The sequence below is a fragment of the Vicia villosa genome, linkage group LG2 (genome assembly GCF_029867415.1).
Source record: "Vicia villosa cultivar HV-30 ecotype Madison, WI linkage group LG2, Vvil1.0, whole genome shotgun sequence".
Taxonomy (NCBI): domain Eukaryota; kingdom Viridiplantae; phylum Streptophyta; class Magnoliopsida; order Fabales; family Fabaceae; genus Vicia; species Vicia villosa.
The window spans coordinates 158,392-182,819 of NC_081181.1; the positions used below are offsets into that span (position 1 = coordinate 158,392).

Sequence of the window (24,428 nt, forward strand, 5' to 3'; positions counted from 1 at the left end):
ATTAATGTGTGTAATTTTAATTATTGTTAAAATAGAAAGAAAAAAATGAAGTAAAAGGTATAACAGCAATATTTTATTGTGTTTATTATAATTATATTCAAAGGAACCAATGGTTCACAAACAATGCAACGGTTGGACAACTCCACTAGTACTTGGAGTTAGGTGACCGTTCTCCAACTTGGGGAAAAAAAACTTCCATTAGAGTTGGCCTAACACTCTTGGGATTGCTATTACATTCAGTTACAAGTCCTTCTTAGGATTGCTATATACTTATGCTATATTAATCATTTTAAGATTTGTGGAAACCCTTTTTGTTCTAAATCATCTCTTGGGCCTCCGTATATCACTCTTGTAAGGTAATATTGCTTCAACTAATATTACCCAATCTAGTGAGAATGACTGGTTTTATCTATTATCGTATTCCTTTATTAGGATCAGGTATCCCTTAGTTTTGAAATGGTTGAGAAACTTGAGGTGAGGAATCCTTGTGTTTGTAAAGAATGAAGTATCCCTTAGGGTGGGTTATTGTTGAGGTTGTAACAACTCTTATTAGCATAAGAAATAATGAGGAAATTACGAGAAACATCCTCAATAATCTAGAAATAACATTCTAGTAAATCTTTAAAAAATTTCAAAAGAAAATTAATGACTAAATTCAGGACTCCTGAAATGACCTTGTAATACAACCGAGGTTGAAATATATACCTTGCTTGCAAGTAGAAAGAGTGGCCACTGAACCAAAGGAATATCTCCTGAATTTCTTGGCATTAAAAGCAACTCCAGTTCACTATAAGCAAGGAAAAGAGGGCATCAATAATACACAGGTCCTTTGATCGAACCAGGATCTAACATCAATATAAAGTTGAATGATAATATATTTGTTTTTTTTTACACGAATAATAATATATTTGTTGTATAAAAGAGAAAGGAGTAAACAATTAATATTCATAAGGCATAACCTACTCGATCCCTAAGACTGGATCCCTAAGACTGAACGGAATCAATTAAAAATGGAATAGAATTCAAACTTCAAACAAATAAGACAATATCTCAATAGCATGCTGGTATCAGAAAAGAAGTGGAAGTAAATGAAGATACAGGAAAGATTTCCATGACTAACAAGTTGGCTATATAATCTTCCTCCCTTAGATTTCGTATAATCTCATTCCAAAACGGGGAGAATCGAGCAGCATCAACCTTGTTCTTTTCAACAACCTTCAAAGGAACCGTAAAAGGATAAGTAATATAACCTTGTAATCAATATGAATAAATATATCATTTGAAATTTAGTGAACAATTATCCTGGAAAATCATATCAACTTAAACTACTCTAATTTTTCCAGTCTCCGTAGCTAAAGGGCTACCTGAACTGATGACAGTTGAGCATTCCTGAAAAAAATAGAGAAAAAGCATGTAAGCTTATTTATTTAAAAAAGGCAACACAATTTGTGGGGCAAAACAGAAGAGAAAGGATATATTCGCTGACAGCTATAGAAAAGACAGCTTGGCCAATTACGGAACACGGAAAAGCAGTTAGTTAAAATGTTGCTACACAACATTGTCATAACGCGGTATAGCCACCAATTAACAACATTATGTACTAATTAGTGTATCGTAGAACAACAGAAAATTGTTCAAACTCTTCCACGCTATAGCACCGTTAGATCTTCTCTATTTAACAACACCGAGTAGAAATAGGACAATAATATAGTTTTCACTATTTTTTTTCTATTTTTGCGGATGGGCCTAATGGGCTTTTTGTTCCCTTCCAGTTTTTATTGCTTTGTACAGCTGTAACTAACTGCAGTTAGTCATAGCAACGTTTTCAGCTCCTCTTTATATACAAAAATAGAGTGGGCAGTACCATTTTACATTTCAGGAAGTCAAATTAGATTTTCAGACAATGGATGTTTTCTCATTCAAATTCTCATATAGCTGGCCAACTTCCAACAACAGAATCAAAAATCACAATTAAAATAAGAAAAAGTCACATATGTCAAGCAACACCTGTTGGGTAGAGCAACATGAAGATTGTCCATGAAAGCTCCAGGAAACTGCTCAAAAAGCTTTTGTAGCGCCTCCAATGACCTTATCTGATTACAATATGCAACCAAGAAAATAAATATGCTAAAAAACTTCATTTTAACATGAAGAAAAGGACAGGACCATCAGCATGTAAAAGATATTAATAATAACAAAGCATGTATACTATTAAAAGGATTTAGAGGTTGATCAATCATGACATACCTCACCGAGACGAGCTCTTGCACCCAGCAAGAATCCCCAGACAGCCGATACAAGTGTATAAAACACATAAATGTCCAATAGATAAATCTGAAATTAAAAGAACTAGCAAATTCAAAACAGCAACCAAAACCCACCAAAAACAAAACAGAGAAAAATATAACATTGTGACAATTAAAGGTAAATAGTATGGATGATGGAAAAACAATTAGAAATATGTGTATAACCAGAAATATGAACTTATATAGGTTTTCTCAATCGCAAGCTTCCATACTATTTACTAACTAATTAAACCAGAAAAATATAACCTTCAGAACTGAAAAAATTCCAACTCAATATCAGTTCAAAACCTCTACGATAATATATTTATTTGAGTTACAAAAGCTAAGCATGTTTTTCAAGATATAGGCTGCGGCATAAAAGCTTGTTTTGAGTGCAAATGAACCTACACATATCATGCTATAAGGCTTAATAAATCATAGCAGAAACTAAGTTCCAGCTATATCATGGAAACAATAGCGTGCAAAAATTTCACATTAATATTCATACTATGAAACCTCTCATTCATGAGAAAAGTAGAAGCAGCAAAGCAGGGGATAAGATATCCTCTTCTCAGTTGATACTATTTGAGGAAAGGCAGTCCATGGAACTATTTATAAGATTAAATGGGTTTCTAGAATCAATTTATCCATTTAGCCTACTCCACTTAGTAGAAAAAGACTTGAATGTTGTAAATTAAAAATAAAACTAAAGCAAAAAGGGGGTAAAAAGGTAGTAAAACAACAATTATACACTTACGCAAACCACTGGAGCCCATATGCTAATAACTGTCAGAGCATTGTGATTATCTGCAAGAATAATGACACTTTAGTAGCCAATAGTATCGACAGGAAACAAAAAGACAACCATAAATTTAAAACGACCATTGCTTACTTTTAGAGACAAAATCATGCCAAGAGTACACTATATTATTTTCTTTTATTATATCCCTTGTCGGGGCTACAAGTGGCTTGATCTGCAAACCACAAAAATAAAACATTCAAGTTCACAAGCATGTAAGCATATATACATTAGGTACAAGCAACATTATCCACCCACCCACCCACACACACACACACATGAACAAACAGATGCATAGTTCCAATTTGGAGGCAGCTATGAATATAACACGAACCTGAAGAAAGTAAGCAAACGAAAATTTTGCACTCAAAATGACAAGCCAAAACAGCATATACCTAAGAAAAGCAACAGAGTATATGTTAGACTCAAAAGTTTGATGCAAACAAGGTAGTTTTAATCATATATTTCTATGTTAAACTGGGAAGAACACAGAACAAAGTCCCTCGGAGAGAGAAACCTTTCTTATTATTCGCTTCTAGTTATAACACAAATGCCTTATTAGTATTGGAAGTGGAAGCAAGAAACTACATGCGTTATAAGTTAAAAAAAAAGCACAAAAGAGTGAGAAGATGATATCTAATGCATACTTTATGAAATCCAAACTTCTTTCGTACATTCCCCGTCCAACATAATACCGTTCCTTCATTTGTCAATATAAAAGAACCGATATCAGCATTCAGCATAACCACACATGATATCAACAAACAAAAAAAGATGAATTAATAATACAATTACAAGATCAAATGCAAATCAAGATACAAATACCTGGCGCAGCCATTTCACAAAGCGAATGAGAGGCCAACTATCACACCGGTTCGTCAGAAGATGACATGCAGGAATCCGCATGAGGAAACTAATGAAAAACTGGACACCGGCATAAATCCCAATGACAAGCACGTATAATTTGAAAATAACTGAATTTGAATCTCCTTTACTCTCTTCCTGAAGTGCTTTTCTGCAGTCATACAGAGTTGTAAATGTAAAATCATCAACACAATGCAATAAAAAATTGAACAGAAAAATAATAAAAAGCTGAAGATATAAGATAAAAATTCATTATTTTAGGTATACATACACATAAAGGAAAGTTACAAAAACTGAAGTTACGCTAAACCAAATAAATCTTAGAAATATTCGTGATAGAGCTGAACGCCTCGTCGTTCTATATGCACCGTACATCATGAAAATGTCCAGGACACCTGAAAAAAGAAACAAAAAAGGTGAAAACTTATACTTGATGAGGACAAGAAATATAACACTAGCAACAACATAAGTTATTGCATTCATGGAAGACATTCAACAAACAAAACAGAGTGTAAACTAAGATGAGAGATCTAAAACTTCAAAACTGAAATATACATACTCTCAAAAAATTTCATCACAACAAATGTGGGTCCAAGACTAAGAACCTCTCGCCAGGTCTTGGCATCAAATCTTCCATTATTGAAAGCAATAATTGCTAGACCCTGAAAAGATCGAATAGTGTGAAAAACATAATAATGCAAAAATTAAATATTTTAACAACCATGAAACCAAATACCGATTAAAGTATATAAATAAATAAAAAGCATAATAGAGAAAACAATTTAATGTTAAAAACAGCATATGAGACCAGAAGCATTTAAGAATATATTATTTTTTTCAAAAAAAAAAAGAATCTATTATGACTAGTCAAAACTAAACGTGTGTACAAACCTGGAACATCATGAAAAGAAATATCCATAATCGGTGGAAACTATGATAAAGATGAAAAAAAGTCCGATGCTCCACAAAAGATGTTTTCCCCTGACGTTGACTTCTGCCAGATGACATTTTCTGCATTGTACACAAGATAAATAAATAACCACAGCATCAAAACAAACAACGTATTGAAGTTAGATGTCAACAGTTCGTCAAGACCCAAAAGGATATTAAGATTCATCTTTTAGGTATTCTGCAATAGGTTAAGCTACTTTTGGGGCCAATCTACTATAATCTGCTTTGAAAGCGTTTATGATATATGTTTACTCATCCACACACATCGTCATACATTTGTTATTCCAAAACTCTAAATCAACAAAACATTCCTTTTATGCATCATTCTTAAAAATTAGAATAAGTAACACTGTCCTTTAACAGAATCCAACATCGATGAGCAATAAAATGAACTGCGTGGTGTAAAAAGGAATGTTCCTAACATATAATTAAGAAAAGACAAACCTTAGACCTATGTTCGGGCTTTTGGAAAAATGAAGAACTTTTGCGCCACGGCCAGCTAAGCTCAAAGCAATGTAATGACCTGAAAAAATTCAGAGGTCAAGCTATTAAATAATAGTGTAATAAACTAGCAAGTTTACCGCTGAATAGTCAGTTAGTGGTTAATAATATTCTAAAGACAGAGGCAAAGTTAGTTAAATCTGTCAAAGGAGAACTAAACAAAATTTATAAAGCTGGATGTATTGTGAATTCGTAATTGTATCAAAATCATTTTACTCCCAACAAAAATCAAACTCTCTAATTCAGTTTTATAAAATGCACCAGCACATTCAAATGGTTTCCATTCACAACACACTGCTCCTCCTCCACCGTCATAGGTGGTTATTCCAATGAATTCAATGCCACTCCTATGATATCTTTCATCATGGCATCCAGATCATGTCCTCTGTCAGCAAATCTGACTTCTCTAGCAGGCAAATTCTTGCTCAAGCTCATGTAACATTTTTCCTACCAATTCAGGGTCTGTTATCGGAGACCATACACTACAAAGTTATGTAGTCAATCTTCAAATTCCATCGAGTTTGTCCCAGAACAATACCATGGCAGTGGCAAAACCAATCATACATAGTTCTACCAGGACTAGCAAAAAATAACATTGTTAGAGCATTCCCTTCTCAAAGAACCAAAAGATTTAAGGGCCAAAACTAATAACGAAAGTGAGCAAGAGTATTGGGACAACTACAAATCGTCGATTTAGTGGTAGAGTGAAAAATCAAAACCAAAGATAAACGTGCAAATAGTAAACCCAATAGATGAGGCAAGAGACGAATATGACAAGCCAATGAAACACAACCAACAAAAGCGAGATATAACTCTAGTAAAAGTTTGCAAATTCATTTTTAAGGGTAACAAGGATACAGTCAGCATCGAGAAAAAGGTTTAAGCAGAGGAAAATAGTGTTCTCATGGGTAGAATGAGGAAACGAAAAGAGAAAACCGACATAGTTTCAGTCTCGAAGGCCATTTTTTGACATCAAATAACTGATAGAATATGTAAATTGACATTTATTTATGAGAACATTTATAAGACGGGCACGTGGTTGTGCTTTGTTTTACATATATTTTATTGTATAATACTCCCTCTGTCCCAAATTATAAGTCGTTTTGGAAATTTCACACAAATTAAGGAGTGTATTTAATTTTGAATGAGAAAGAGAAATCATGCATGACATTACAATATTGTCCTTAATTAATTATATAGGAGAGAGAAACTAAAAAAATTGGAAGAAGAGAGAATAATTAATAGTAGAGGGTATATTAGGAAAAAAATCATTAATGTTGCATTGGAATTGTAAAGTGATTTATAAATTGAGACAAAAAAATTTGCAAAGTGGCTTACAATTTGGGACGGAGGGAGTATTTGTTTTAATTTAATTTACTTGTTTCAATTTTATATCATCTAAATGAAAAATCAGTTTCAATATTCATGATGTATGTTTTCAAATTTAATTTCAATTTGGGAAATTGTGAGCAGTTAAGGGTAAATTTTCCAACAAAAAAAAAAAATCAACTTAACTTTGTAGGTTATTTTTTACCTTTAATTCTATTTTAGATTTTAAAAAATGACCAGGTTGTTAAGGGTAAATTTGTCCAGAAAAATGTCCCACCAATATTATTAGTTAGTTAACTGGTCATTAACTATATAATTCCCTTTTTATAATGGTATGAAGTATCTGTAATTATTAGCCAATTATCCCCCTAGTCCCAATTATAATGTGCATCAAATGGCTCCCTCTCAACCCTGCATTCCTATTTATAGCAACAAGCTTAGTTATCTACAGATAAGAAATTATTCAAATAAAAGTGATGGTTGCAGAAGAATATTTACCAGAAATACTCATTAAAATCATCATAATTTCTCCAGGATGAATGAGATGCCTTCCCATTATCATTGTTTGCAGCTTCCTGAAAGTCCATATAAATAACTGATAAGTTCCTACTGTACCACAGGGATTAATAAAGTTTTTCTTAAAACTCGGTATCCGGTCCTAGCACTGACTAATCTGGGAGATCAATCACACCGTCCACTAATGAGGGGTCAATTGAAGCGAGCAAGGCTATGTATGGATCAGATTGGCCCAATTTGAACATGATAACAAGGATTAATAAAGTTTTACAGAGAAGAGATTTCAAAGAGTGTTTCCCAAAACTGATTTTCGTATTAACTAATCGATTTGAAGTTTTTGAATTATACTGAAGATTCTAGGGTTGTAAAAATTAACTCCTAAATGAAAACAAACATATACTGGAAAACTGGCTGTAAGACTATATGAGACTAAGAGTGTTCTTAAATGAAGAAACTATAATTCAAATTTCTATAAAATTCGATTGTTTCAATTGAATTTCCTTCATTACTAATTCTTTTATTTGAATACAATAATTAGAATTATGCGTTTCAATAGAGTACCATAATGTACAATAATCAAATTAGGGTGAGTAATGCAGTACACTATTTTGTTAGTAATAGTATACAGATCCATTTCAAAATTTAAATTACAAAAAAGACCCTCCATCTTTATGCCTCTCACCCAAACCATATTTACTTTTGTTACCTTAGGGTTTTTCCAACACCAATTGGCCACTTAGCAGCATTCCCTAACCACTTGGCAAAGCAACCCACCATCATTTCTGTGCACCACAGAAGCACCACAAACACAAACCTGTGTCCAAACTACTGTGAAAATAGAGTCGCAGGCTCGCAGCCAAGTTTGCTATGCTCCCACTCCAGGCAACAATACCTCCACCACCGCTGCACATATCCTCCCACCACCAGCAGCTCAATCATTTCCACACCATGGAATCTGACATCCCTCTACATCACCACCCTCACTCAAACCCATCCCACCTCAAGCAACATTTCAAAATCATGTTCTCTTTTCATTAAAAATACATCCGCAACACACCTTTTACCCACTCCTCAAAGACATCATGGCCAACAATTGCCAAATCAATGTTGCATGGCAACTGATTGTCGAAATTGACCAACGAAACATCACCCCCAACCCTTTGCCTTCTTCATATTAGTACGGTGCCTTGTCTTAAATGACCCACACAACAAGCTGTTAGGGCCTTTGACGACTTTGAAGATTTTATGGAAACCAAAACAACATCCAAATACTTCACTGTTTTTCTCAACACACTCTAAAAGTATGACCACAGGGAAATTGTTCAAGTTTTCATTAAAAACAAAAACCACATCATGTTAAAGCCCAATGAGAAAATACACATCGCTGTGTTTAACAGGGGGTGCAGGTAGGGAGCGTCAAGCGGCACTGTTGTTCAGGAGGGAGATGTAGGAGCTAATAATTAAGCCAAACTCATTACTTACAAAGTTGTTCTTGATTTTGAAGGAGATGAAGGTGCTGCTGAGTCTGCACAAACGGTAGGGACTGTTTTCTTTTTGCTATTTTGTATTTAAATGTATGGTACCACCAAACCAATGTGAAGACAGTTTAAGAGGTTCATTTTGTTCTCATGTGTCTTTGTAGGACTAGTTTTAACATTAACTCAAAGAAGTGAATATATTCACTAGTATCTTCTATTCAAATTACTGAAATGAATGGCCATGCATATTCAAAAAGTAAGATAGATAGATAGATAGTTAGATGATTTTATGCATGTCCGCAACATAAAATAAAGGCAGCATAGACTGCTGATTTGCAGAACATATTTTAAGTTTTGACATTGTAAAGTTCAATAAAATTTTAATTTTACTGGAGCACTGAGACTTACTGCAGAAATAACTTCATAGAGAGGAAGGATAACTTGATCAAGAAATGAGACACCATTCTCAGAAGTGCAACTATTAGCTGTATGTGCAACCTGCTGCCTTAAGATCTCATCCATCTCTCGAGCCATCTGCATATATTTAAAGATTTAATCAACAAGTGATATCCAAGGAGGTATATGCAAAAGCAACACAAAAAACTAAGATTTTTATATTTAAAAAAAAAAACAGAACAGGAAATAAAAAGTTGACAATATAATTTTTTTTTTTAAAAACTAGTGAGCAACAAAATAAACGGATTTTATTGTGATTAGAAATTTTAAAAAAAATTGATCTGAGAGGAACCATAATACTAAATTAGGATATCTCATATCATTTTAGAGAAACATCAGTTGCCTTAAATAGGAGTCTTACATTATTTTCCGGGACGTTTTCTTATTCATAATTAGGATTGTGTTAGACTTCTCCTAAAGGCAGATATGGAAAATTATCATGGCATTATATAATTTAACTTTAGAAATAAATAGAGAAAGGATATGAGAAATTGATGATAGATAGTCACTGAGTGGTTTTGGGTGGGCAACTCCAAGTTCTCAAATACTTGGAGGGAGAGACCAAGACTCTCGAGTTTCGTGAATAGGAATTGCTTTATACATATTATATCATTGTCTCTTTAAACTTCATCTCATGTAAGGGTGTGTTAATTTTGTACTAATAATATAAATTGTTGTGCTAGACAAATCCGGCAAAGATTGTAAATTGTTGTGCTAGACAAATCCAACAAAGATTGTTCTACCATTTGTGCAAAGTACAGGGGAATTAAACTTATGAGTCATACCAAAAATTATGGGAAAGAATGATTGAAACGGAGACTAAGAAATGAAACTCAAATCACTGACAATCATTGTGGTTTTATGACTGGGAGGTCGACCATGAAAGCAATCTATCTACTACGACGTGTGATGGAGCAATATCGAATGGATCAACAAAACATGCACTTAATTTTTTACTTGGAAAAGGTGTATGATAGAGTGCCTGGTGGAAAGTCCTAGAGAAGAAAAGGATTAGGATTGCATATATTCGGGCTATCCAAAAGATATGTATAAAGAGGTATTAACCAGTGTGCGGATATAGGGTGTGGGGACGGACGATTTCCCCATTACAATAGGTTTGCATCAAGGTTTAACCATAAGCCCCTATCTTTTACTTTAATTTGGTTGTAATCACTAAACACATCCAAGAGCAAGCACTTAAATGCATGTTTTTTTGCAGATAATATAGTTCTACTTCAAGGGTCGAAGGAGTATTTAAATGAGAGGTTGGAGACTTGGAGACGAGTTTTAGAAACGTCTGGCATTCGCCTAAGCAGAAGTATGGAAATGGAATTTAAATTCAACAAAAGAAGAAGCGTTGTTAACCTAGAGGTGAAAGTTGGAGGCCATATCATCCCATAAGTCACACGGCTTAAATATCTTAGGTTCGTAATACAAAACGATGGAGAAATAGAAGAGATGTAAACCAATTCAAGCAGGGGCGGCTGAAATGGATAGGGCTTTAGAGATTTTAGGTGACGCAAAGGTATTGCTCATGCCGAAGGAAAAATTTTATGTGACATAACATATGTAAAGTATTATTCATGTAATTTGTAAAAAAAATATATTAAATAGCGCTTATTCCACTACCCTTAAAGTCAACCGTCCTGCCGCTATCCGGAATTGACTACTAAGCTTTAGAAGGCACGGCAACAAATGCCAGTCAATTGAATACCAAAAAAAATTTACGGAAACAATAAAATATACATATGACGTAAACACTGATCAAATTAACTTACATGATGGAATATGTAGCACAAGCATTCAGGTAGAAACCTGACATTTGAAGCTTCTCCCCAAATTAGGAGGTATAAAGAAACATACAGCAATTTCTTCTCTTTACTAACAGCTTCCAAACTAAAACCACAATAGCACAATATCAATAATCATGTACATAGATCACAAAAATACAACTGGTTATCATATATAATATAAATAGTAGCAGTACCTGCTCCAGACAGGCTGAATGCATAGATAGTTGCACCAATTAGTATAATTATCAAGGGATTTGAGGAATACTTCATGCAAGGCTGCGTCATCCAATTTCTGGAAACAAGATATACATGATGAGAATAAGAACAAAATAGCAGAAAAAATTGAAAATGGTGGGGGGAAAAAATAATGATAAAATATGAAATTATCATGCGGGATTAGTGGGCTACTCCTTATTGTGGTTACTTTGACTACCTTGGTTTAGCTAGCTAACTATACCTAGATTAAATGTAAAGACTGCAGTTAGTCATTCAATAAATTTTCAGTTTCACAAACACTTTTAGAACCCTCTTCTCTCTCAAAATTCTCAAATCCTCGTATAGCATCAAGAACCCTCTGATCCTGATGGCTTGTGAAAATACTCTTCATCCGCCACCAGCACAGCCTCCAGAAACTCCATTTCCGGCCCTCTTGTAAATGCCTAGGCATTAGTATAATTCAGAAACTATCATTAAACTACAATCACACACTTATTTTTCTCTAAAACTTTCTGCATTTCCTTGTAAGGCACCCTATCATTTGCCCTATTTTATATATTAATGAAAATCTAGAGTAACTCTTTTTAAAGTTGGAGACCACATCACATCATCCCACAAGTCACGCGGTTTAAATATCTTGGGCCTGTAATACAAACTGATGAAAAAATAGAAGTGAAAATCTAGAGTAACTCTTTTTAAAGTTGGAGACCACATCACATCATCCCACAAGTCACGCGGTTTAAATATCTTGGGCCTGTAATACAAACTGATGAAAAAATAGAAGGGGATGAAAACCTAAATAATCTCTTCATCAATCTTTGTAGCAGGTATCTTGCTTACCAGGTAAACCTAAATAGCAAAAACCAAATTTATTTTCTATACTGCATGACCCTTCTCTTAATCTCCTTTAAGAGTATCCTCTCCCATGGCTTGATGGTATGGCTATGAGCTTAATCATCTTAAACCCACCTAGTTTTATATGTAGCCCTCGGTCACATTAACAAAGAACAAACCACACATGTTTTGAAGTTGTGAATGTCTATTAAACTCGTTTCATGCAAATAAAACAATTAACAAAAGAAAAACTTAAGGAAATCCAATAAGGCAAAGATCCTCAAAGCGAAGAGAATCAAATACTTACGGGTTCGGTTTTGTCTGGAACTCCAAGCCGAGATTGCTCATTTGCAAGCAGATGAACTATGTGTTCCCGCTGATTGGCTACATTATCTTTCTGGGAGCAAACACATCACCATAAGTGAGAAATATGAGTTCACAAGAAATACCAATGTGAAAATGATTTATACTTATAATAGATCAAATAAGTCAGAGATGATAAAAATTACTTCATACAAGTAAAAGGAAATAAAATCAGAAAGAACACCGTTAATCTCAATTGTGAAGAGTTTTAAATCTAGTCAAATTACTTTTCATTTTCAGACTGAATGAAGTCATTGCTTTAGAATCCAATTATGCAGTGCCACCAAATAATATCAGTGGAAGAAAATCCAATCCAGCAGCAAAACAAAAAATTATTGTTTATTGTACATGCATCGTGATTTTTACATTGGGAATTCCTTTTCTACTTTCTAAAAAACTTTGCAGGTTTAAATAATCTAACTACTTTCCATGATATGGCCATTTCAAAGTTCTATTTCATCCGGTGTAAGTTTTAAAATTGAGACTAAAGTTATTAGAGACTTGGGTGATCCGGAGAAATACAGTCTCTTGGTCATCATTTGTATACATAGGAGTATACAACTGGACAACTACAGATTTGTTGCAGCTCTGTAGAGCTCACATTATTCCCCTGATAGGATGTTGGTAGTGATATTTAGTTCACAAACAGTGGTCACATACTTTTTCATTTTAAACTTTTAAAAGTAGAAATTTCACTTTCGGGAGCAATCATTTTGGAATGAAAAGGAACTCATGGTGCAAGTTGCAACTTTCCGCCCCTTGTTTTGAGACAAAATAGTACACAAGAAGCCAGTTACTCTAGGTGGCCTCCCAAAGCATATATGTATGCAAAGGGACTCTAAAAGTATGTCTAAGTGTTGATGCACAGCCAATACTAGTATTTGCGTACCAAGACTAATATATTTTAATAGATACGACAATTTAGTTTCACTGCATATTAGAGATAAAGAAAGGCTAATTCAAACCCAAAAACAAAAAGAATAAATGAAACATGAAAGAACAAGACCAATCTTGACTTGACAACTGACACCAAATAAAAACCCCACTTGTACAGACCTGAAATCCAAAAGTATACTGCAGAAAATCTAACATGTTGGCATTCCTCGTAGGAGGGATGAAATAGGCCCTGGGCAGTTCGGGCAAGCCATTGAAATACTTCAGAGCTGAAATTGCTGCTTGCACCTAATAATGGAAAACTCCAGGTAAGAATACATCAAAAATATATGGGATCTAAAATAAAGAAGCTCAAGAACCTCGGGGAAAAAAGCAATAGCATTTGTTGAAGAAGCAGCATCTATAGGGATGATGTTGTAAGCAATCAGATCCTCGGTTGATGCAGAATCTGATTCCATGACCCGCTTAAGCTGCAACGAAGATAAAAATGTTTAAGAGTTGTGGCAAATTCAGACAAAATTCAGAAAATGTAAAAAGGAAAGAAAGAAAATAGTACTCTTACTAAATTACCCATGTCAGTATTGGTGCATTCACCATTACTATAAATGCAAAGTGGAAGAGATTGACTTGAAAGTGATGTAATGTAAGTAATATAAATAAGACGGTGCAGTTTGAAAGGAAAAAAAAGTAATTAATAGACTTTACAAATGGAAAGGGTCATTCATTCCGAGACAAATGTTTTTTACAAATGGGTCACTCATTGTGGGACAAAAGGAGTAATAAGTAAAAAGTCACTGCCGCTTTTACAAAGTTATTATTTATCAGCAGTTCCCATGCAAAAATTTACCCCATCCACTTCAGTTATTTTTTAACTATTAAAAAATTTTAAAAATTAAAAGAAGCAAGAGAATATTGCATAATTAGAGTCTACTCAAAATCATATATTGGTGTTAGAGTATATAATTATATAGGGTATAAGTGCTTGCACAGTTTCTGTTAAGTAGTTTATGATGTACTGCATTATTACTAATAAGGCTTATGTGAAACTGGCAGCACTGTGATATATCTAAGATTAAAGTCCCTACAGATTTGTGAACTCTACAATAGGGATTTAATTGAACCCATAACTCAATGAACTAGACTATGCATTTCAGAAAACATTGCAATGCATATGGTTTTCTCTCAAATCCTGATTTTTCAGTTTTTATAATAATTGGAATACCTTATTCCATAATCATATTAATAGATTAGATTAGTTCAGAGAAGGAAGAACCGAACCTCATCAGGAATTTCTTCACTCAACTGCTCAAGTACTGTTCCTAAAACCTTTAAGGTAGCAAAAACCCTTTTCCTCTTCACAGTCTTACGCTCCAACCTGTATTCAGCATGAAAGACTTAATGTAAGAAGGGGGTGGCAAAGAGCAGTGTTATCGAAGACGGATGGCAGTCCAGGGCGGAGAGCCAAATCTCGTCATATTGGCTGCTTTTTGGCATCGTGATTGCAGATCATGGCAGAAAAACCAGCAATATTGACCGATATTTACCATGGCGGCCAGCCCAAAAACCACCATGATATCCCGCCATGGTGGATATTCAATAACACTGGCAAGAAGGAAGAACAGTATCATCTAAATAGGCATACACACATATCAGTCAGAAACATACTCGCCAAGATTACGGCTGAAAGCACCAGACTCCCTCAATTGCATTTCCTCCTCAAGTAATTTATCCACATTATTTTTCTTTCTGTAACTCTTGTAGAACTCCTGTAATCGGGCAATGTCCTGACTTCTATCTATGGTTCCAACTTCCCTTTTAGCCAGCTTTTGCTGAAAATATAAACAAAAAACAAAGATAAAATGAGGACGCTGAATCCTTTAAAATTGTAAAACCACACGTGATTTTACAGCTTAGATATTTTATAAAACAGCTACACTATATAGCTATCTCTCAATAAACTGGTGAGGTATTAATAATTACTGTAGAGCATGTGCCCCAAACTATGAAGTGGTGAGGTCTTAGTTGGAAATATTTAAAAACATAGTTTGATCTAAAGATCCTGATAACGTTGCATTATACAAAAGCCAGTATGAACTAGTCATCAAAATGACTAAAAGGCGAAACTCTCAAGAACTAAATAAAAAAGATAAAGCATGCAATAAGATTATAAGAAATGAAGCTAAATGGTGTGAACATTTCATAGTAGGGCTTTCACAAACCGTGCAGCAAAATTCCAATATACCAACCAAGCCTGAGCTGTAATACAGAGTCACAGTCACAAATAAATAAAAACATACTAGTACTCAGAGTTCAAGTGCTCCGATCAAAACTTTTGAGCTACATAAAGCTAGGCATTCGATATTACCTTAATGACAGACATCAAACCAGTCTTGAATTGTAAAACACCTCGGCCTTCACTGTTAGGGTCCAAATTTTGAGATAATGAATATGCATGCTCACATACTGCAAAAAGTAAGAATTTTTAAGAATGAAGAATGGACATAGACTCTAGAGGATCTAAGTTGTCAAATTGAAATATATAAAAACATTTTCAAACAAAAGGGTTTTCATTAAAAAGACTTTTACATTTTTCATCAATTAACATTTTCCTATAATCCACCACTATCACAGGAGAAAGCTAAGAGATGATATAAAATCAAAATACTTCATATAGCCTCTAAAGCAATGATGCAGTAAGGAAAATAGCAAATACAATATAATGGAAGACTCATCATATAGAATCGGCACAGATAGAGCACAAGATAAAAACAGCATGAACACCAACATACATATTCGAGAAACAGTGGGAGCATCGTCTTGAATTTCATCTGCTACTCTTAAAATTTCATCAATATCTCTATTTTTAGCAAGCGCAGATGGCACATTTCCCGCAATTCCACCAGCAGGTTGCCCAAATGCATCATCGCCAGTTCTTTCCCTTCTCAAAGCAGCCCGAACTAACCGCTCCCAAAGCTCTTCAACTCGAGACATCTGCTAGCATGCATTAAATACAACACAAATTAAAGTTTTAGAAGACAAAATGATAAACCAAAACTCACTCATTAACACAAAATGATAAACCAAAACTCACTCATTCATCAAGAGTGCAAGAAGTACAAATCAAAACAACCAGCAACATTGACATACGAAATATTTGACAAAAAATGTACCGGAGTTGAATTTCAGAATTGATTCCTAAGGTGCCTTTCTAGCAGGAAAAGTAACCATAAGCTAAAACGAAACTTCAAAAAAAGTAAGAGTGAGCAAGAAAGAGTGACTCGGCATTGTTTCACCATCAATCAATCAGTATATCTATACGCAAATAACACTCTTATACAATTCAAATCAGTGAATTGGAACTATGCAGTTAATTCCACAGATTCAACGCGGAATTGCGTTTCAGACTGAAGCTCTACTCTACTGCGATGCAATTCAATCGTGCGTCGCCTTTGGCAGGGGTAGGTGACTATCGCCACCGCAGATCGCGGTTTAATCGCGTCCTAACGCACGTTACAGAAGATTAGAAAAAAATGAAAAACCTGAGCTCAGTCACTGGATGCGGCGGTCGAAGACCAGCTCCGGTGCGTTTTCCGGCCAGTTGAGTTCAGGGCTACTCCAACTCGTATTTCTGATGCAATGCTTGACGCGGTTTTTGAATGGAGTTTTCTTGTGTTAGGGTTTTGAAAACGGTTTCGTCTGAGATGAGGTAGAAGAAAGTGAAAGGAAATGAACGTGAATCGAAAGGAAGATGCGTTTTGTTTTTTGTTTGGTAGGACCGAAAGTAAGACGAAAGAAAGATTAACTTTTCTCTACTTTTATTTGATTGATATTTGATAGAAGAATAAGAAGAAAGCTATTAGAAATAGTTTTAATATTAAGTGATTTTTAAAAAAGTTATAATAAAATGATATAATATTTAAAATAATTATTTAAATCAATTTCTATTTTAAAATTTTTATTAAAAATATGTGATATTATAAAAATCAATTTTAAAAAAATTGAAATAAACAGACCCATATTTTTATAACAAGATGTTAATTAATATCTTAAATTAATGTATTAAATAAGAGTTATGTGTGAACAAAATCTAAAGGAAAAAATAAATAAAATAAATTGTATAAGATCTTTTTCTCAATAAGAGAATTATAAAATTGTAACTCATAATATTTGTTAAAATATATATATTTCAAATAAGTGAAATATCATAATTTTCAAATTTTTAAATCAATTTTTTTATTTTTCTTTTCTCTTTCTCCAACATTCAAATACAATATTAAGTCTTTACATATAAACCAGACAATAATGTGATATGATTTTATTTTATTTTATATAATTTGTTTATTTTTTAAAATTTGTATTTGTGCGTATGAAAGTGTATATATATATATATATATATATATATATATATATATATATATATATATATATATATATATATATATATATATATATATATATATATATATATATATATATATATATATATATGAGGAGGGTTATATTGACTCCAAGAGTAAGTTATAATAACTTACTCCACATCTTCACCATTAATTATTTTCAATCTAATGGTTAAAAATAATAAGGAATAGTTTTCTCTTTCCACGTTTAATGACTTATTATTTTTAACCATTAGATTGAAAATAATTAATGGTCAAGATGTGGAGTAAGTTATTATAACTTACTCTTGGAGTCAATATAACACTCCTCTACATATATATGTATGTGTATATATATATATATATACTAGTGTTTCTACCCGTGCGAGGCACGGGATAAAATTTCTTATACTAATTTTTTTTTTATAATTACTTATGATTTACAAATATTAACATTATAATCTGTCTATGTTATTATTTGCAAATAATTTTTTTTATTAATAATAAATTATATTTTGTTTATAAAAATATCTTTATTACTTAAAAATTTAATTTATTTAACTATAAAGCAATTTTATAATTTTTAAATTATGATGCTAATTTAAAAATAATAGAATTTGTTAAAAAAAAATTGTAAGTTACCAAAAAAATCATTTTTAATTTATATGAAATCAATTTTAATTTAGAAAACTTATATTTATAGATTTTTGTGAATAAAATGATAAAGATTAGAATCTCATCGAAGAAATTAAAAGTTTAAATATTTATAGTATAATGATTTGAAGAGATTTAGTTTTTGGAAAACAACTTAGTTTATTATTCCATGTTTGGAATAATTTATAAGATTTAAAATGTCAAATAAAAGTATTTTGAATAATTTAAAATTAGTTTGTCAAAATAATAATTTTTTTAAAAAAAGTTTTCTTTTAGAACCTTAGATCAATTATCTATTACAAAAGTGGATTGATATAATTCTAAACGATTTTAAGTTTTTCTATCATCAATTTTTATGTTAGAATTTACCAAAAAAGTTTCTTATTTCTAAAAGTTATAATAAATTAGTGCCTATAATTTTTTGGATATATAAAAAAATTTGAATTAACAATATATATTTTTTATATAAATATTATTTTTGTTTTAACATTATTTACAAAAATATTTGAACCAATAGTAAATTTATTAGAAAGACAAAATTATTTAACAAAAACAATTTATTATTTTTTAAATGAGATAATAAAAACATACCTATAATTTTATCAGTATATAAAAGTATTTGAATCAATAGTATAATTTTTTCATATATAAATATAATTTTTGTTTTGCCATTATTTATAAAAATATTTGAATCATTAGTAAATTTATTTCCGTTTATAAAAATTAAATAACATCATTTCAAAACATGTGAATCTTTAGTCCCGTTTCATAATATTTTTTAAAAATGAACATTTATTATTGTCTGATCTGATTTTATCCCTTTTTAATGTTTATTAAAATAGCTCCTAATATTTCAAAAAATGGACATTTATTATTGGATGATTTTATTTTATTCCTTTTTAATTAATTTTAATGGGAATTATTATATCTTCAATTTTAAAATAAATGATATTTAAAAAATAAAAAACAAAAAATATTATTACTCTAAGTAAAATTAAAAAATTCATAACGACACAAAATTACAAATAAAATTAAAAAAAAATGGTGAATTCTTATCTACCCAACTCAAAAAGTTGGGTAAATCTACATTCAATGTAAAATGTCTTGGAAACAACTAAAAAATATATTATTTAATAATTAATTAAATAAGATAAAACTAAATGATGCAATGTGATTGGTAGAAGGTACACTAACCAACTTTTTGTGATGGGTAGAGAAGTTGTCCCCATAATTTAAATTAGAACTAAATAAAAATAGCTTAAACAAATAAAATAAAATTATATATTATCCAAAGACAGGTATGTTTCACTTATGTTAATTAGTTAATTTTTTTCTGCTTGAACAAAAATAAAAAAGGAATTATTAAAATGGATATAAATAAAAAAATCATTATTAAAAATATATTTACGTACTCTATAATTGAATGGACGGTAAATACCTAAATAAAATGTCAATATGAAATATTAGCTATTATCATTTTAAATCAATAATAATAATAGTAATAATTGAATGATATTGATTTTGTTTAAAACATACTCCTACATTATTTAGTATAATAATAAGTCTTTCATGAATAGTTAATGGTAATCAATTTCGAGTAGTTAATGGTAATCAATTTCGAGTGACATTTCAATTAAAATTTCATCTTTCTTTTTTTAAAATTAATTTTGATTTTCCAAATTTAAATTATTGGATAATCATTGGTCAAAAGTGTACTTAAAAAGATAAATAAAAACATCTTTATTTTTTTAAAATTATTTTTGAACTTTCAAATTCCAAAAATATATATAACACCAATTCATAATTCAATGTCTGGCAAACGCTAATTATTTTGAATATATTTCAAGAGAATTACCTCCACCCTATAAACACCTAACAATGAATATCTTTCCACCTTATAAACCTACGAATTGTATAACTTCCATATAAAACTTTTTTTCAATTGACAGCCACAAACATTTCATTCATTCAAACAACAATTTTATCAGCTAAGAAAGGTCTGCTTCATTTGACTAAATTCCACTCTTCTTTAGGATGATGACTATCGAGATTCTTTCTTCCGGTAAGTAATTCCAAAAGAAAAATTCCAAAGCTTTACAAAATTCTCTTTGGTGTGAGAATTCCTTTCTCTTTGGCTGTTGAAATTATATTATACATGGCCTGTAGACATAAAAAGCTATATCAACAAAGATAATGATGAACACATAACTGTAAAATAGATAAGCGGAAACAGTATAATAAACATGACATTTTCGAAATCAAGACTTACTCCATATAAGACATGTCATACAACACATGACCCTAACCAATAAATGAAAAAATATTTCACTACAGACTCATCAAAAAGACCTTGTGATTCTGAACATCAGAAGTAACCATTTCCTTTTAGCATCAAAATAATAAATTATACCTAAAGCTATAACTAAGCCCCAATAATTATTGCACCTTGGTGACCCATTTTCTAACCTGTGATGTATTAACATCTAACTCATGAGCTATTTGAGCAATTTGGAGTTCACCTGCTCATTCAAGGCAATCGTTGGCGATTAGTCATTACTTTAGTGAGCATATGAGCTACAAAGCAAACAAACAAAATTCTAAAAAATAAGTTTGTTACCTTGATCAATATTATCATGGGATGGAGATGGATTATTTGCACCTTGGTGACCCATTTTCTAACCTGTGATGTATTAACATCTAACTCATGAGCTATTTGAGCAATTTGGAGTTCACCTGCTCATTCAAGGCAATCGTTGGCGATTAGTCATTACTTTAGTGAGCATATGAGCTACAAAGCAAACAAACAAAATTCTAAAAAATAAGTTTGTTACCTTGATCAATATTATCATGGGATGGAGATGGAGATGGAGCAACTAAATGTTAAAATGCTTTGGATAAGTTTGTTACTTATGAATTTGAAGGCTCCGGTGATAGGGCATCAGAGATGTGTAATCTTTCCCATAACTCATAACAATTTGTTTTCCAAAAACCAACTTACCTTCGCAGTGGTAGCAACACAGATATTAGTAAGAACATAAATCCTGCCAAAGTTATATGTAACCAAATAATTTAAGAAAAACCAGTGCCAAGATTATAAGTTATATAATATTATGAGAGTAACAATTACAGATGATACTAAAAAAATGGAAGCAGCAGTTTACCAAGTTTTAAAAAAAAAAAGAAACTCAACCAACAACATTTTCAATGCAGTATCTCATCATTTGCAGCCACACAAAGATTGAAATGGGAATTACACATATAGTGTTAAGTAGCCGCACTTGTGATCAACATATTTGTTGGTAGGATTTTTGTTCTTGAAAGTCTCTCTGAACTCAAACCTAAAACAATAACAACAACACGCAACTAAAATCAGAAACTAAATCACTTTATAAGCTCGATAAATTGAAAAGATGCAAAAAAAAAAATAGATCAAACAATTTTTAGCACCGAAATATACATGAAAACGAAGGAGAACTGAAGGATCGACATCGAAACATACTATTTCCTCTAAGGATTTCGATGTTGCTTCAACATTCATCTTTGATTCCGGTGTCGGAGTTTGGAGTATTTCCTTCATTTTGCTGCAAAGATGAAGATTTGTTTATTGGTGAGAGACATAGTATACCTTAACTATATGTCACAAAATATCTATAATGAGGCATAAAACAGAAACAAAACATAAAAATTGACTTACTTGTCTATGCTTTTCAAACATTTAGTACCAACATCATCTTCTTCATTCTCGGAAGACACGAATTTGGGATGAACCTCTTTCTTTCTTTAACTTGAGGGGCTCCTTTTCCTGAAAGCTTGCAAAGAAATTATAACAGGCACGCCATTGCCAACATTTCACCTACTCTCATAATCTATACCAAAGAATATGTAAAGTATACAACATTAGCAATCTACTGCGAAGGACGTCCCGACTCCCTCTGTTTTTTCTATCAACCAATTAAAACCAAGTTTAGTATATGGATCTTTGGATTCACATTAGAAAGCATGAAAATTGACAGTGCCTCATGTCAACCATGATATAAGTAACAAAACAACAGTTTTCCTCCCTTTTCACTTCCAACATACACACACAAACTTAATAGAAAAAATAACAGAAAAAACCACTACAAATAGAAATATCTAGGTTACAAAATTGGAATATCTATAGTAAAAACACAAATTTGTACAATTATTTTTAGGAATTACCTTAAATTGATCAATTTCGATATCCATGTCATTGAAACATGGTTTAGGAGGGGAAGATTCGAGAAAGGAAGTAGTGGGTCTTTGAGAAAGCTCTCGGGAGGTGAGAAATAAACAGAGCATTCGAAAACTTGTGGTAATTGAAATTGTTTTTGTTGTTGTTGGGGTTGGAGATGATGGTTAGTGAATACGAATGAAGAAGGGTTGGTGGAGAGGGTTTTGGGTTTTGAAGCGATATCGAAATCGCCTTTGATAATTGAACGAAATTAGACCAAATTTAATAAGACGTGAGGGTAATTACACTGGAAGGATTCGTTGTATGCATCGAGAAAGATTAGAACAAAATCGAGAAACCTACATTTATTCCGGGTATGCATCGAGAAGCCTAAAGTTTGCAGTTGTTTTATGTGAACGGTGGAAATTGAAAGGACACTAATTAGGAGCAATAAATAAATATAAATTGTATTGGAATATTAATGAAAATCCAAAATTAAATTAAAAACAATTAAAAAATAAATTATAACAAATATAGAAAGATTACCTAAAATAGAAATTTTTAAAATAGTAAGGTGTATAAAATGCTGACACTTGGCAAACTTGCCCAAATTCTCATTTTGCTTTATTCTATTGTATGATATATATATATATATATATATATATATATATATATATATATATATATATATATATATATATATATATATATATATATATATATAGGGAGCATATCAAGTGAGAGCATTTTAAAATGAGAGATGAGAGGAATAAATATCAACTATTGGATTCATCAAGAGAGAGAAGTTTGATGAATCCAATGATTGATATTTATTCCTCTCATCTCTCATTATAAAATGCTCTCACTTGATATGCTCCCTATATATATATATATATATATATATATATATATATATATATATATATATATATATATATATATATATATATATATATATATATATAATATATATATATATAATATATATATATATATATATATATATATATATATATATATATATGAGACGACTCAAGTGAGAACACTTAGTTATTATGAGAAATGAGAACAATGAATCACGATCATTAAATTTTGATTTTGTTGATTTTAATGGACTGGATTGGTTTCTCTTTCTATGTTAATTTAAAATAAATATTAAGGATAATAGAAAGAGAAACCAATCTGGTCCATTAAAATCAACAAAATCAAAATTTAATGGTCGTGATTCATTGTTCTCATTTCTCATAATAACCAAGTGTTCTCACTTGAGTCGTCCCCTATATATATATATATATATATATATATATATATATATATATATATATATATATACATATATATATATATATATATATATATATATATATATATATTGATCTTTTGAAAGATTTTTGTGTGCTATAATATATAAAAGTCACGAAGTTCGTTAAATTTGTAAAATTTAGTCTTTTGGAAGATTTTCGTGTAAAATCACAAAGTTCGTTAAACTTGTATACATTGGTAAGGGTGCAGTTACCGTGCATAGATAAAAATCTATGCACCATGCATAGATTATTATGGACCATTGGATTATTGGATCAAATTCTAGACATCAATTGTCATTACTCAATACTCACCACTCAATATTCAATACTCAATACTTGATTAAAAACATGATCCAATGGCTTATGTAGGCTTATGCATGGTGCATAAGTAAAATCCTTATGCATATTAGCCACAGCCCATTGGTAATTTGGAGGATTTTGGTGTGCTATACTACAAAAAACTCAAGAAGGTTCTTAAACTTCAAAATTTGGTATGTTAATAGATTTTTTGTGTGTTATACTACATAAAAGTCACGAAGTTCGTAAAACTTGCAAATTTTAATATTTTGGAAGATTTTCGTGTGCTATACTACATAAAAGTCAAGAAGTTTCTTAAACTTCCA

The 24,428-nt window shown here is 31.5% G+C and overlaps 1 protein-coding gene and 1 long non-coding RNA gene across 12 annotated transcripts in view; both read right to left on the reverse strand.

Moving 5' to 3' along the window:
- Positions 1 to 17,068, reverse strand: part of LOC131648718 (callose synthase 9-like) — a 40,781-nt gene extending 23,713 nt beyond the window's left edge. Inside the window, exons 1-26 of the mRNA XM_058918450.1 lie at positions 16,819 to 17,068; positions 16,069 to 16,270; positions 15,645 to 15,742; positions 14,945 to 15,108; positions 14,558 to 14,654; positions 13,639 to 13,749; positions 13,442 to 13,567; positions 12,330 to 12,419; positions 11,167 to 11,264; positions 10,958 to 11,075; positions 9,132 to 9,257; positions 7,228 to 7,304; positions 5,344 to 5,422; positions 4,840 to 4,959; positions 4,508 to 4,610; positions 4,220 to 4,343; positions 3,910 to 4,099; positions 3,732 to 3,784; positions 3,419 to 3,479; positions 3,178 to 3,259; positions 3,043 to 3,092; positions 2,248 to 2,334; positions 2,008 to 2,093; positions 1,365 to 1,389; positions 1,121 to 1,215; positions 706 to 787 (exon numbers count right to left, since the gene is read on the reverse strand). Of these exons, the coding sequence (XP_058774433.1) occupies positions 706 to 787; positions 1,121 to 1,215; positions 1,365 to 1,389; positions 2,008 to 2,093; positions 2,248 to 2,334; positions 3,043 to 3,092; positions 3,178 to 3,259; positions 3,419 to 3,479; positions 3,732 to 3,784; positions 3,910 to 4,099; positions 4,220 to 4,343; positions 4,508 to 4,610; positions 4,840 to 4,959; positions 5,344 to 5,422; positions 7,228 to 7,304; positions 9,132 to 9,257; positions 10,958 to 11,075; positions 11,167 to 11,264; positions 12,330 to 12,419; positions 13,442 to 13,567; positions 13,639 to 13,749; positions 14,558 to 14,654; positions 14,945 to 15,108; positions 15,645 to 15,742; positions 16,069 to 16,270 (2,544 nt within the window). The 5' untranslated portion in view covers positions 16,819 to 17,068. The remainder of the gene's footprint in view (positions 1 to 705; positions 788 to 1,120; positions 1,216 to 1,364; positions 1,390 to 2,007; positions 2,094 to 2,247; positions 2,335 to 3,042; positions 3,093 to 3,177; positions 3,260 to 3,418; positions 3,480 to 3,731; positions 3,785 to 3,909; positions 4,100 to 4,219; positions 4,344 to 4,507; positions 4,611 to 4,839; positions 4,960 to 5,343; positions 5,423 to 7,227; positions 7,305 to 9,131; positions 9,258 to 10,957; positions 11,076 to 11,166; positions 11,265 to 12,329; positions 12,420 to 13,441; positions 13,568 to 13,638; positions 13,750 to 14,557; positions 14,655 to 14,944; positions 15,109 to 15,644; positions 15,743 to 16,068; positions 16,271 to 16,818) is intronic.
- Positions 17,069 to 20,118: 3,050 nt separating this feature from the next.
- Positions 20,119 to 22,946, reverse strand: LOC131648719 (uncharacterized). 11 transcript variants are annotated; one of them, XR_009298161.1, is made up of 8 exons: positions 22,510 to 22,945; positions 22,004 to 22,175; positions 21,809 to 21,890; positions 21,141 to 21,647; positions 20,927 to 21,042; positions 20,720 to 20,828; positions 20,579 to 20,610; positions 20,119 to 20,469 (listed from the first exon to the last, which is right to left on the reverse strand). It is a non-coding gene; the product is annotated as an uncharacterized LOC131648719 (long non-coding RNA). The 11 variants fall into 11 exon arrangements; XR_009298158.1 differs by having other exon boundaries at positions 20,579 to 20,828; positions 22,510 to 22,946; XR_009298164.1 differs by having other exon boundaries at positions 20,119 to 20,828; positions 21,141 to 21,307; positions 21,471 to 21,647.
- Between the last annotated feature and the right edge of the window lie 1,482 nt (positions 22,947 to 24,428).